Source organism: Corapipo altera, unplaced genomic scaffold (genome assembly GCF_003945725.1).
Source record: "Corapipo altera isolate COAL_440 unplaced genomic scaffold, ASM394572v1 56, whole genome shotgun sequence".
Lineage (NCBI taxonomy): Eukaryota > Metazoa > Chordata > Aves > Passeriformes > Pipridae > Corapipo > Corapipo altera.
The window spans coordinates 6,035,268-6,050,188 of NW_020884896.1; the positions used below are offsets into that span (position 1 = coordinate 6,035,268).

The 14,921-nt window shown below is 47.4% G+C and overlaps 2 protein-coding genes across 5 annotated transcripts in view; one reads left to right on the forward strand and one right to left on the reverse strand.

The window, feature by feature from the left end:
• Positions 1-1,223: 1,223 nt before the first annotated feature.
• Positions 1,224-10,957, reverse strand: LOC113949384. Of its 2 annotated transcripts, none has more exons than XM_027647894.1 (2): positions 10,891-10,957; positions 1,224-2,774 (listed from the first exon to the last, which is right to left on the reverse strand). In XM_027647894.1, the coding sequence occupies exon 2, from the start codon at positions 2,708-2,710 to the stop codon at positions 2,036-2,038; it is 675 nt and encodes a 224-aa protein (XP_027503695.1). In that variant the 5' UTR covers positions 2,711-2,774; positions 10,891-10,957; the 3' UTR covers positions 1,224-2,035. The 2 variants fall into 2 exon arrangements, with proteins under 2 accessions (XP_027503695.1, XP_027503697.1); XM_027647896.1 differs by having other exon boundaries at positions 10,754-10,957.
• Positions 10,958-14,419: 3,462 nt separating this feature from the next.
• Positions 14,420-14,921, forward strand: part of MFSD13A (major facilitator superfamily domain containing 13A) — a 13,388-nt gene continuing 12,886 nt past the window's right edge. For 2 of the 3 annotated variants that reach the window (XM_027647890.1, XM_027647892.1), the window contains exon 1: positions 14,420-14,465. The gene's annotated coding sequence lies outside the window, so the exon portion shown is untranslated. Of the gene's footprint in view, positions 14,466-14,637; positions 14,777-14,921 lie in introns of those variants that run through there. The other variant, XM_027647891.1, reaches the window with a different exon arrangement.

Genomic DNA, 14,921 nt, shown 5'->3' on the forward strand with positions numbered 1-14,921 from the left:
CCAGGCAGCAAAACCAAACAAAACTTGAAGAAGATAAACAGGACAGGATGGGTAAAGTTAGGAGTTGTGCCTTCTCTCTCCCCATGGACCCTGCAGATGTCCCCAGCAGGAATAGACACTTGGAGAAAGTATTTGTGGAGGCAACAGGCTCTCTTTTCACCCATCCATCATATACCTCTGGGAAACACTGGCTGCACCCCTTGAGTTTTGGAGACATTTCCACTATAACAAGTGTCACCCTGCCACCAGGAATTTATTGGCTGGAAGAGTGGCATTTAGGATAAATTACTGTGAAAGTCTGCTAATTTATGGTAGTATCTCAGCATCACCACAGGACAAACCCCACACTTCTTCTCACCTTGCCTAGAAGACGTGGTTTGCATGTCCTCCAGCATTTCACTCAAAGCAGCCCCTTCCCATGGCAGGCAGCATCCAGCTCCCACAACCCAGCTGTGTCCCACAACAGCTCTGGGGATGGGGAAGAAACTCCTTCCAGCACCCCATTGGAGGGCTGCACCATCCACACAGGGATCCAATGCATGAATTTTGGGTTCGCTGCCCAAGGAAGCCACTGCTGCTGGGAGGACAGGGAGTGCAACACTTAGTGCTGCAACAGTTTTTCTGGTTCAGCCCTCTTGCAGCTTTGTCTGGCAGCAGAGTTAACCCATTTCCAAGAAGCTAATTGGGGAAGGAGAAATCCAGACAGTTGCTGAGACATTTTGGCAATTGGTTAAACAAAACCTGTTGCACTAAGTAAAAAGAAAAAACAAAATCCGCTTGCTTTCACTTTATAGCAATTCAGAGCCAACAAGGGCCTCCAAGTTCACCCTCACAGGCTTTTTCTCTTGCTATGCAGATGGGGAATTCCCAGTTCCCTCCTGCATTAGAAGGCCTTTCTCCCATATGGTGGGTCAGGGGGAGCCTACAGGGGGACAGAGAAAGTCCTGTATTTCTCCTGTATGCTCATGAAGTCCCTGCTGGTCCTCAAAGAAGAAGCTGACAGGCAACAAACTGGGACAAGGCAGGGTACTGCCAAGCAGGACAAGCAGAATAACCCACTGTGGCTGGGCACAAGCCATGATAGAAGTCATCCCTAACTTTGCAAAAGGTGCCAGATCTGATTGCAAGTTGTTCACAGGACAGGTAGCTAAGAATCAGAAATATAAGCATTTGCATTTGGGTTTTTAATTGTTTATAGTAATTTAAAAGGTACAGAAGTTTGCAAGCAAGTCATACCCAGCCCCTAACAGCCCTCCAGGCTTCCAACACAACTCTTTCAGCACAACCACTAAGCTGTGGAAGTGCTGTGGTTCACACAACTCCAGTAATATTATTGGAGAGCCAGTACCTTCAACCAGAGCCAGGTCAGACCCAGAGCAGGGCCTCAAGCAGCAATTTCAACAAGGACATGTGGCCAGTAGTACTGAGCACCAGGATTACCAAGTGTAAGAGGATGGGAACACCAGGACCTTCTGCCAGTGTGTAGGGAAGTGCTGCATACAGGCATCACGTAGTGATTAAACACAATGGTATGGTCATAAACAGCAGTGACAAGATATGCAGACAATTGCTCTTTAGAGTATTCAAGAACCCCTCTGTCCTCTGGGACCTGTGCTGCCCTCAGCCTGGAGGAAATCCTGCTTTGATCTCTCCAGGAAGGGAACCAGCTCACAGGCCCTTCCCTTGGACAAAGTAGGAAGAGGCCCATCTTCTCTAATCAAGGGCTACTGTCTGGAGATCCCCCCACCAGACTGTGACCACTCAACCAAACCAGTGGAAACCAAATGTTCATTTCAAAACCAGGACCAATGAGCTGATGCAACAATCAAGTGTCATGTGGCTTCTTCAAAGGATGGGCATTGTGTATCAAACAGAGTAAAGCTGCCATAAGCTTGTGGAGGATGGGGAGCAGTTAAAAAATCAACAGAAGTGGTGGCATCCACTGCTTGTGCTACTTGTCAAATGCACCAAGAACAGCTGTCAACTGGCTCCCATGAGGGCACTGGAGCACCTGTCCATTGGGGGACTGGCTGCGTCAGTGTCTCAGTTTCTTTTTCTTCTTACGGTTCCGGTCTTCACTGCTGTCATCTGCCTCACTGGCACTGGGGGTCACAGCCTGCTGGATGACTTTTTTTTCCACTGCATATTCCTGCTCTTCTATCTTGGGGTCTCCCTTGACCAAGAACTCTCCTTTCCGATAGGATATGGAGACATTGGTCCGTGGGTAGGTGCCATAAACCCTCCGGAGATCATCCTTCACAAATTCTGGGAGGTCTTTCCTTGGTCCAAACACCTTTCCAAGCTTGCCCCATTGAAGCTCCCCTCTCATTGTAAAGCCTTCTGGCCACGTGTCTCGATACTGATCTGACCTCTGGTAGGCAGCGTATGGATGGTAGTTTGCATAGGGATTGTAGAAAGGGATGGGGACCATGGGAGGGAAGTGCCAGGTGTAGTATGGATGGATATAGGGATTGGAGGCACTATAGAGATGATGATACTCCACCTGACCACCTGAATAGTCAGGGTAGCTGTTCTGGTCCACCACAAAGGTGATGGGTCGACTGCAGAAGTTGTGCATGTGGATGGGAGGGAACATCACGGAGCTGGTCATGTCTTCTGCTCTCCCAGGCCGCAGCGGTGGGTAGGCGTAGGCAGAAGGTGGGATCATGGCTGGGTAATATTCCCGTGGCACAAAGCTGGACTGGTACATTGTACAGGAGCCTGGGGCTTTACACAGCGGGCACTTCTCTGGAGAAGTTGCAGAGTCTCAAAAGCTGTGAGGACAGGAGGGGAAGAGAAACAATATATGTTGGTTATAAAAATATTCCAGAACCAGGCTGAATAAGGAGATATGCCTAGCACTGTAAGCATATCAACTAATTAATAATTAATAAAAGGAGCTCCTTGCAGCTTGCAGGGGCAGTAACCTGCCAAGAAAAAGCAGAGCCACATTGCCAATGACTGCCTGTTAGCTGCTCAGCAAGACTCGCCATTTAACCCACTCATCTCAGAGTTACAGGGATGTGAACAAGCTGACAAAAACCACTGAGGGCAAAAGAAACCACCTCATGTCCTCATGACTTATCTCTGCACTGCTGGGAGGCAGCAGTACAGACTGCAAGAAGCTGGAGGCCCTTGAGCAAGCATGAAAATGGGGAAGGCAAGCACAAGTGAAAGAATGAAAACAAAGCAAGCAGGCAAAGAAAGGAAAGAGACAACAGCCCAGCCCTGCTGCAGTCATTTCAATTGCCATCCTGCCTAGACTAGGAAGTCTTAAATAAAAAGATCTTCAACTGTCCTTGACTCTTTCTCCCCATCCTCCTAAAGCCCTGCTTCTACTCTGATAAACAAAAGAGCTATACCTACTGTTTGTTTCTAGAGCAAAATCCAGGCACATTTACATTTCTTCTGATGAGTTCCCATGTATAGGCATCTCCTTTTGATCTCACTAGTTATCATTCACATTTAAGTGTGCATTCACCTTGAGCAACTCTGAACTACGGTGGAATTTGTTCCTGGCCTACCCTTGCCAGATATCCAAGCACCCTCCAGGGCCTTAAGCAATGACCTCCCATGACTCATTATCCTCTCCTCAAGGGGAGGAAGGGAAGTTGTATATAGCATGGGTTTGGGTTTTTTTTGGTTTTGGTTGGTTGGTTGTTTTTTTGTTTTGTTTTGTTTTGTGTTTGTTTGTTTGTGATTTTTTTGGTTTTTTTAATTTGTTACCAGAGACAGGAAAAGACCATGAACAGAACCAAAGGCAGCAAGTCAGGTAATTTTTTTTTCCATAGAGTTCAGATCCTGTAAACTGCTTTTGTATCATCCTTAACTAGAGTTGCCTCTCCCTCAGGTGACCAAGAAGGAGAGGTGAAACTCAGCCCTCAGTTCCTGTGCTTTCCTCCAGCCTAACAAGAAGTTCAGCCATCCCCTAAGAGTTGCCTTACACAAGCAATGCTGGGTACTGCATGGAGATTTTTCTTTTCTTCAACCAGCACAAGTTGATCCTGTCCCTAGAGGTTCATAATCTGCACTTCCTCAAGCCTGCTTCTGCCATGGGTCCAGGGCTAGAAGTCTTCACCCCACACAGGGAACAGCAGAACAGCACTAGAGTATTTAGTCAAGACTAGGCAGCACCCTTAAATGAGACTTGCAGCCTAGAAGCCAAATCCTGTCATAAACATCACCCCCTTATATAGGAGGAAATGAATCAATCAAACAAAAAAGTTCACAGCCTACTTGCCTAACTTGCTCAGAACTACCACAGAAATCCAAAGGAATGTTGTATGTCAGCACAAGGTGGGTACATGGAATAAATGGTGTCTTCTTGAAAACCAGTCTCAGTGCCCCTTTTAATAGTTCATCCCTGCACCCCTATCGAGATCCACAGGATCTGTGGAGTGTTTGTGTTTCAGAGCAAGTGGTCTGCACAGAGAGTGTGCAGCTATTGCATCCATCCTGTGAAACAAAGCAACACCCCCTGCTGTGTCAGTGTGCTGCTCCATGCCAGTTCTTGACAGCCCTAGTTGATGACCAGCTCTTGCTCAAAAGCTGCTGTAGCACCCTGCATTTTGGCTGGCAGCATCATTCCTCCCAGGTTTTCCCGGCAGCTGCAAGGAGAAGGGCTGACAGGCCATCTAAGTGACAAGGCAGCCTGAGCACAGCTATTAACTGCTTTGATGTTGCATTAGAAAAAGATAAGGGGAACAGGCTGGTGGCTCAGCCAGGCAGGATGACCCACAAGAGGAAGAAAACTGAAGAGGTAAGAGGGGGGAACAAGAGGATTAAGCAGGGCTGGGAGCACTCCAGGACAGCATTGCCACACCCCACCACAGAAGTGAAGACGTTTCCCTGGAAGCAGATCATCGGGGTGGGGGGGGGGGAAGGATTTGACAGGTCCCAGTGTAGACAAGAATTCACAGCCCTGGAGGAGGTTTGCAAGCCTTGGCTGGGTGTCCAGGGCTCAGGTGGGCACTGCCTCTGCTGGGCTTTACTGCACAGCTGCCTGGCACTGCCCTGTCCCTGCCTGCCCCCCAGCACAGAGTTCTCCCCTGTACCCCAGCACAGAGCTCTCAGACTGCCTTGACACAGGCTTACCTGCACGAGCACAGGGCACCAAACCCCAGCTCCTGGCTTGCAGGGGCACAGCACTGCTTTGAATCCTCAGGTGCGTGTCAACAGGTTTTGGTATGCAGAAGGCACAATGCTCCTGCCCTGCCCCTTCAGAGCTGCAGCCTGGTGCTCCCAGGGGCAGACAACATGGTTTATGCCACCTTTACACAAGTGCCTGTTGTTCATATTGACCTTCAGGTTGCTTCAGCTTCCAGAGACAGGATTTGGGAGACCACAGCTGCAGCAAAGCCCTGCTAGACTCTGCAGGGCTGAGTTAGACTGTGATAAGTTCATGTGTACAGGAAAAGAGGGCTTTTAGAACACCAGTACCAGCTTGCCTGATCCTGTCCCACACTCACTGGGAAGTGAGAGCAGGCAGTATTTCAGGGAAAACAGGGTTTGCCTAGAGGGTGATCTTCTGTCAGGCCATTTGGTGGCTGGAAGGCATCAAAAGACAGATGCTTAAGAAAACGAACTGCAAACACCAACATTACCTAGTGGAACCACTTGAGGAAAGGATCCAACCCCTAGTTTCTTCTCCCCTTTCTCTTCTTGAGGAGACCCTATAGCACTAGTACCTAGAGGCAGTCTACAAGAGAGCTGGAGAAGGACTTCAGACAAGGGCAAGCAGTGATAGGACAAGGGGTAATAGCTTTAGTTAACGGAAAAGGGATTTAAATTAAATATTAGAAATAAATTTCTAAAGGTGGTGAGGCACTGGTACAGATTGCCCAGAGAAGCTGTGGATGCCCCATCCGTGGAAACACTCCAGGCCAGGCTGGATGGGGCTCTGAGCAACCTGGTCTAGTGAAAGGTGTCCCTGCCCATGGCAGGGAGACTGGAACTGGATGATCTTTAGGGTTCCTTCCAACCCAAACCATACTATGATTCACCTCCTCCTACTTCCCTTGTTCCTCCATGTCAACAGCCAGAGGCCAGCCTGGCCTTGGAAGTAAACATCTGACAGCTGCCAGCTCTTCAGGATCAACTGCAGGACCAGAAAGGGAGAGGGGATCCTGGCTCTTTGGACTACCAGCCACTTTCTTCCTTTGCTCCAATTTCAAGCTCTGATATGCCTTGGGGGAAAATCACCACATCCGTTGCCTGGCACTCAGATTTCCTGAGCAGGAAAAGGGCAAAACAGTTCTTAAAACCTGAGCTGAGCTCTGCTAAATGCCTCCCTGGTCCTGAGAGCCACTGACATCCAACAATACATGCCAGCTTTTTGGTGCCAGAGATTGAAAACATAGATGGCAGACACCAGGCTGTACATGGGAACCAAGCCTCCCCAAGACAAGGGCACCGGGAGCAGTTGTTGGCAGCAGGTAGCAACAAGGGACCGACCCAGTAAGAAAGGCCACAGCACGAGACAAGGCAGCTTCTCCCTTTAAGCCTTTCCAGCAGTTCTGGTCTTGCTGGAAAGGGTTCAGTGCCACTTGACTGAAGATGAATGAGATACCAGGCACAAAAAAAAAAAAAAAAAAAAAAAAAAGAAGTGAAAAAATTCCAAAGATGGTTACAAACAACTGAAATGAGATTGTCATCTCTGTTTGGTGAGAATATGATACTGCAGGCTATTCCCAGGCTTGCCAGAGCTGACTCCAGCAATTCCCTTATCCACTGCCCATCTGGCAGGGCCTATCCCTCCTCATACATCTTGGTGCAGGTCAAGAAGACTGACACCACAGTTCCCAAAAAAGATATACCAAGCAAAGCGTGCTTCAGTGCCAGCTGCCCCAGACAGAGTTGCTTTGGAGCAACCAAGCAACGTTTGCAATACAAAACCAGAGAGGACATTTGATAGCTCAAGTATAGAAAAGCTTTTGTTTCACCACACTCTTACTCAGTTACTACAGGTGATGAATCCACCACTAGTTAAAACAGAAATGCCTAAGGCTGGTAGGGCTTTCCTGGTATGTAAAGCAACAGAAATTACCTCCTAGCAATACACACAGTTTTTCTGGACATATCTCAAGGCAGTAGAGTTTTACTGTCACCTGAGCTAGCTTTGAATTTGGGGAGCTTTCTGTTTAGGCATTTGTAAAGCACAAAAAAACCCCACTGTGAGCTGCAGAAAACAGAGAAAAGTGTAGAATATTCAAGTCCATGCCAGACTAATCTCTCTCCTGGAGAATGTGCAAAGTGAGCCTGACCGTAGCATGGACACAGACCAACATACAAGGTGTCCCACAGTATCTAACATGTGAAACTTCATACAGGTATCTCACAGGTCTTGGTGTCACCAAGACGAACAGTTCAAAGAATGTCACCAAGTCTTCTGTCCACCTGAAGCAGCAGCCAAATTCAGCAGGGTCCCCAGGTCAGGCTGGTAGCTTGAATGGGTTTGGATACTTCCTTAGGGAGCATGATTAAATTCAACCCAACTGTAGAGACACCCTGGCCCACAGGAGAGGACATGGCCATCTAATTTACTGTAACTCTCAATCAAGACTATTCTTGCCTCATTCCATTGCCCTGTGATCAGCTCCCAAATGAAGATCACATTAAGCTACCCTTTCCTTTCCACTGTTCCAGCACCCAAGCTTTCAGACTATTCTTTCTAGTTTTCTTCCTGCCCTCTTCCTCTCCCCATCCCAGAAAAACCACAGATCTCCTACCACTGCTCTGTAGCAACTCCCAAGGGTACAGGGATGAATACTGCAAAAGCACCAAATTCCCCCAGCCAAGGGAATGAAGAACTCATGAGTTATTTCCAGTTAGTCTCCCCATTTTGAGCAGAGTCTGCAACATTGTTGCCATCTGACAAAGTTTTGGCAAAGGCTTGCCTTGGACAAAAAACCCAAAACTTCAAGGGCTGCTTAAAGTGAAAGGTTAAAACTGAATATTCTTATTGAGCCAAGGTTTGTCTTTCATAGCTCTGGTCTCAGAGTTCCACGTACTTATCCAGCATCCTGATAGTGAGTGGGAGAAGATCACAATAAAGCAGTCTCTTATTTTCCCCTGTCACTTCCACCCCTTTATTGCCAGCATAAGATCATGCTTGGTTTGAAGTCCTTTAAGAAAAACTCACCCAGAAGAAGACTCCCAAGTACTTCTTGGAGACGTGGGAGAGCAGCACAAAAAGTCACACAGCACCACACAATAGCTTTGATCCTCCACCACCGGTACTGATCCTTAAGACAGAGGCACTTGGCTGGCTTCCTAAAGGGAATGTTTTCTGTTAGCCAGACGTGCCTGGCAGCAACACAGGAATTCAAGGGAAGTGCAATAACTCGTTACAAGCTGGGTCTTTTCAGGTCTTATTTTTTATCTAGAGGAGCAGATTCCCATGCTAGTGCTGCTTAATAATGGGAAAACTTGGATTTTGCACAGACACACTCTCTCACCCCACAAAGGTAAAACAGCACCACACATTTTGCTGTGGTCTCCAAGAGAAAAGCAAACCTACACCGTCCGAGCAAACACACACTCCTAGCAAGGAGCATTAAATACTTCCACAAGAGGTTACTACATCATGCCTGGTGCCAGCAGGCAGTAGTGATTAACAGGAGTGTAACCCAGGGCTGCAGAGAACAGGCCTCCTCTTTGCCAGACAAAGCCCACCACAACCTGAGGGGAGAGTTGACTTCTTGGAAGAGGTGACCTCTTACATCTAGAAAGGGAGAAAGATGCAGTGCGATGGGCTGAGGTGAAGTGGGGCCATTTCTGCCCCATTCCTGCTCACACACTTCATCCCTGTGGCCTCTCCAGCAGCACCAAGCACAGAATGGATAAGGGTGGCAGCCCAACAGCTCCCATGCTCGGGCAGCACAGCTTAGGAGCTCTCCCCTTCAGACTTGAGCCCTGAGTGCCACCAGTCACAGGTTTCTGAATGCAACTCATTTTCTATAAAGCCACAGTGCACGTAACAATAACCTGCTTCCTGCAGGCAGAGCTGGCACTGCCTACCGGGAGCTGTGCTGGTGTTACACACCAGCATCTCTCCTTACATTGATCCTCTGGGGTATTTCAGGATGGAAGTTTACTGTGACAGGATACACAGCTTCTGCTTCTCAGAAAAGGTGTGAGGTTATTTGCAGTGGTAACCTGGTAACACAGGCAGCAGATGGATGGAGATGGCTGTAGGACCCCCTACTTCTGCCACCAGAAGGCCTTCAAGTAGCCTTATTTGTTCCCACACCACTGACTCAGTCTGAGGAACTCCTCCAGCAGTTCTGGGGTTCTGACTTTGCTTCCTTTCACACCATGGGAGGGACCTTTCCATCAGGAATTACTTCACTGTCCAAATTCTTACAGCTGCCTAAGCCAACTGAGAAGATACCACAAGCACAGCTGATACCAAAACTCCATGAACAATCCCTTCAGCTCAGCCAAGCGGGAGGATTTAACTTCTGAAACCAGAAGACACCAGTCTCATCCTGCTGTTACTAGTGCATCACAAAGAGCTTCAGCTGGCACCAGTAACTGTGGAAATAGCAGCTAATGCATATTGCAGTCAGTCACCCCTTATACAGACCCTTTGAAGAGGGAGTAGATCCGTTTCAACTATTCAAAGCAACATTCTCAGAAAACACTGAAGTCTAATATGGGTCTGGCATTTGTTTCTGAGGTTTGTGCAAAGCTCAGACTCTGTATGAGATCAAAAGACCAGGAAAAGCCCTAGTCGTGGCAGAGCAAGACTTTACTTGACTCCAATGATCCAAAACCCTCCCCCTTGCATAACTGTGCTCTAATAGCTGTCAAAATGCAACTCACTGCTGATCGAGATGTTTGAAGCAGCCACTCCTCCTATTCTGGCTGCAGCTGCTGGATAACACAGCAGCTCTGGAACAGCTGCACTGCCAATAATAAAACATGGTGAGTTTTACCACAGGATGACTGCATCAGCAGGCAAGGCTCTGGAAACTACCCCTGCCTACAGTCTACAGTGTGGACACACTCCAAGCTTTTTCATTTTTTGATATTCCTACTTCTCGCACAGCCTAAGTCTGTGTTATTAAAGCTACCATCACCACCACTCATCTTCCCAGCAATCAGTGCAGGCACCCTTTGCATCAGAAGTCTTCCTCAGCTGAGGTTCAAATCTGCCCATGTCTCATGATCACAGTCAGCCCTACCAAAAGCTATCATCTTTTTCCTCATCTAAAGCTTTTCCCAGACATAGATCATATTTCAACCCTATTCTCTTTAATCGAGCACATTTTAATCTGCACTTCATACTGTCCAGTCCTAATGATCCCCTCCACGTTCAAACACACCCTACACACAGACCTGCTCCTCCTCTCACTCAAGAGTTCATGTGATATCCATCGTCTCCATCCACACTCTCTTCTTCAAAGAAAAGATCCCAGTATCAGTCAGCTCAGACTTCCAAATTAGGAGATCATGGTCAAGCCCCAGCTGTCACTTCTGCCCCTTCAGATTGCAGTCTTGAGACAACACTCAGCAGACCAACTTTTATCAGTCAATCACACCAGTAAATCAACTGAATAATCAATAACCTCATTAACACACCACCACCAGTATCTCACAGTTATTTTTATCACTTTGCACACAGCTATGAAGCTACTAATCAAGTCTTATGAACCACACACGATGCAACTGAGTCACAGGTGCCACCCTTCCTTTCCACACCACTTAGCCCTCTTTGCTCTACCCTCCCCCAAGTCTTTCCAACATAGACCTGATGGAGAGTCCAGCAGGTTGTTAAAGGAGCATCACTTCAGCATTCCAGTGTGCTCAGGTCCTCAGGCTTCACTATCATCCGTTGACGTCTGCACTCCTGCAATCAGCTGCTCCCGCCTTTGTCTCACTTTATACCTTATTCTCTTATTTCAGGATCCGCTTTCTCTGCCACGCTCATGCCTCCCTTACTCCAGTCTCCTCCCAAACAGACAGTCCACCCCTAATTATTTCTTCCTCATTGGTCTCAGTTTTGCTATGTCCATAACTAAATCTGACACTTTCGATATCGTTACCTAGGCAATCTCAGCCTTACATGGTATTACTGATATGGTGCAGGTGGCCTTACAAGGTTCTACCCTGCAAAAGCTACTTCAGACACCCCTATAATTATCTAGTTCCTCCTGGTTATATATTGTTGACTTTGCACACTCCAAGATAAATCATTCAGCTCCAGCCTTGATTCCTGTGCCCAGCTCCAGTTACCTCCCAGCACTTTCTTATCTCACACACAGACAGTTTGCATAGCAGAGCAACATGTTTTGCACTTTCACAGAATCCCGCTCTCTCAGCTGCTTGATTACAAGTCATTGTCCTTGAAGTGTTCTTGGGAGAGTGCTGATGTCCTGCAAAGGCCTTAGCCTGGCTCTCCAGAGGGACTTTATGCCCACAGTGGGTTTCTTCTGTTGACATACACCAATGTCACAGAAAAACATTTGCATTTTAACTACTTGTGTTTTAAATACACTTGGATCCCATTCCCACATATCCTGCATCGAGAATGGATGTTTGGAAGTGCTGAAAGTACAATCTTATGCACTTGTACTAGGTCTTCCCATGGGATCATCACCCCAAACAGAGGAACAGGGCAGAAAACAGATTATCCAGATTTTGGGGTTGTATTACATACAACGTATTCATTCAGCATATAAAAATGTCTTCTGTTACAACAGCAACACACACTGTCTTTCTAGTGTAAGTTCAAACATTGGAGCTAGAATAACCCATGGGAATATTGCTTTTTGCATCCCCCAAGGCAGACAGCCACAGCATCTGCTGATCTACGACTCCCTCATAACTTAAAAAAAAAAAAAATCCAACTACCTTCTGTTAACGGTCTTTAGACAATACAGAACATAGCTCACAAACATCATTATTGATTTTTTTAATGGGAATCAAAAGACAATGTGTTTTGAAGAAGACAATCACTCAGAGAGGCCCTTCTGTGTCATTTTTTCTGAACTAAAGTCTTTAAAGCCCATCATGACACAACAATAACAATTGACATTAGTATCTTTCACAAGCAGGTGGTGCTAGGAATGTTACAGGATAGAGCATTGACATGAATCAATGCTACAACCAAGTTATGTTACTATGTGTGGACTTCCATCCACTTGATCAAAAAGCAGATGTGCCAGGATGAAAAAGGCACTATCTCCAGAGGTATTTGAGTATTTGTATTTTCAAAAAGCCAAAGAAAGTGCAAAACACCTCAGGTGTAGGCTGCTACAGCACACATTTAAGTTAGAACCAGTATTGTTTTGCCACCATTACTGGAAAAACCACTGCAACACAGACTGGTCTTTAGTCATAAGTGCAGAACACAAAGACAGACATTTCTTTGGTGCATACTCACATCCTGAGAAAAAACATCCAGGATGATGCCTTCACTTAACAGAGGAGCAAGAAGCAACCTGATCTTAAGAAGGCTGCTTGCTTTCTACAGTCTCTTTACTGACGTGCCTTAATGAACATACTTACAGACCCAGGAGATGCATTAAGATACTGCATCACAGCTTGTGGAAGTTTTCCTGTGGTAACCAGGGCTGCAATACCTGCCTGAACATGCCCTTGTACCTAAAAAAAAAGCAACAGGAAGCTCATTCCTTCAGCAATTACATGAATTTCACACCCAGACAGGGAGCAAGGATAGAGGACACAGGTAAAGAAACAGCTAAAATCAGCACATAAAGCCAGCATGGAAAAACCTCAAAAGCACTCACCAGAACTTCAGGTTCTTTCTTGAGTCAGCAAAACACTATTAGTAACACCCAAAGAACTATAAATTTTAAAGTAACAGACCGAATAACACAGAAAGAAGCCCACCACTGAATACTTTAGAAATGAACACTACTGGCTTTTTCTTTTTTTTTTTTTTTTCCCCCTTGCTTTACCCTCAGGCTTTTTATTCACACTCAGCTATAGCTAAGCTGGTATTTGTACTCACTGCTTATCTAGTAGGTTGCAATTAAGTAAGAAGCCATATCAATGGCTCCCATCAGCACTACCTTATTGTAAACACCTGCACTGTCATGGGCCTTTGGAAATAGAAATCTCCACAGGGGTTTTAAAAGGGTGACTTGGTCTTCAGGTCAGTTCATCATTACCCAGCACAACAGCAGCAGCAGTATGCGCTCCTTAGGGATACTTAGTGACTCCATGACCTTAGAGGTCTTTTCCAAACTAAATGATTCTTTGATTAATGCCTTATACTTTTTTCTGCTGCAGGTGACCTCAATAGCTGAAGCTAAACACCTACAAATCACTCTTTAATTACAAACACTGTTGATTGCAATTAGTTGCCTGGCTTCTGTGAATTTATAAAAATTACCTGTTTAGGAAACCACTAGTAAGTCTAATGCACAAAAACATTGGAAAGTAATAGGATGCAATAATACAAATTGGCTTTATTGTATCACAAATAGCAAATTGGCTTTTGCCTCAATTTTACCAGGTTAAATTTGAGAATACTTGGGTGGGAGCAACTGTTGCAGTGAGAGGTGGAAGGTGATGCTTATGCTGAACACAGGAATTGCTTCTTTGAGAGAAAGGCACACAGAGAGATCTTAAATAATAAAGGACACAACACTCCCTATGTTCTGACATACACAGGATGACTGTAAATGAATCCTGGGAAAGAAGTGCAAGTAGCTGATGACTAAGACCACAGACAGGACATTTGATGGATTTCAGGGAAGGCTGCCTGCCCCCAAGCAGCCATGTACGTTGTTTTGTTTCCACTGTGTCATTTTGCAGCTCGGCACACGCTCCTTGGAGGCTGGAGAAAAGGAGGCTAAGGGAGACTCCACAGTTCTCTATAACTACCTGAAAGGAGGGTGTAATATGGTGGGGCTGGTCTCTTCTGCTATGCCTGCAGTAAGAGGATCAGAGGAAATGGCCTTAATCTGAGGCAGGGGAGATTCAGAGTAGATATCAGATTTTTTTTTTTTCAGTGTTCGGGTGGTCAGACATTAGAATAGGCTGCCCAGGGAGGTGGTGGAGTCACCATCCCTGGAAGCGTTCAAGAAGCCTCTGGATCTGGCACTGGGTGATATGGTTTAGTGTTTTAGGGGTAACAGTGGTGGCGCTGGGCTGATGGTTGGGCTGGATGATCTTAAAGGTCTCTTCCAACCTTGATGATTCTACGATTGTACGACTCCGTGACTCCAAGCGTTGTAGCCCTGGCGACAGGCGGACGGACCATAGAGAAGGCTCCGCCCGCCCGGCTAGAGAGGCTCGTGCCGCTGGGAGGCGGGGCTATGCAAATGAGGGAGCCGGGTGACCTCACACGAGATGGCGGCCGGGAGGTGGCGGCGGCTTCACTCGCCAGGACACAAGATGGCCGCGGCCGCGGGGCATGGTGGGGAGGGTGCGCATGTGCGGGCGGGCCGTGCGGAGGCGAAGCGGCAGGGGAGCGCATTAACCGGACGCAGGTAGGTGGTGCTGGGGGCTTTTCCGCTCCGTCGCTGGTCCTGGTTTGTCTCCCTGCCTGCAGCGCAACGCGGTGGGGTGGGGGGTGCCCCTTCCACTAAGGCAATTCGGATGAGATGGGGGAGATACCCCCCGCCCAGTGGAGCCGTTCCCCCTTTCCCTGCAGTGGTAGAGCCCTAGCATGTACCTCCCCCCGTTACTCTGGACGGTCCCACTTTGGGCCGGGAGGTGCGCCCCCTCTATCTCTCGCTGCTGTCAGTGTCCGTGGGCGGGAGTCTTGGTCCTTGTGGAGTCGGTCGGAGTCCGGGTTCCGGTAAGGAGAGGCGGCCCTGGAGTGTGGAGTGGGGCTCTGGTGTCCCTGTCACACCTTCCCCTCACATGGCAGCACAACCCACTGCCATGGAGCCCGTGGGAGAGCCCACCGCGGGAGGGTGGCAGTGCCCCTGGAGAGCCCACCG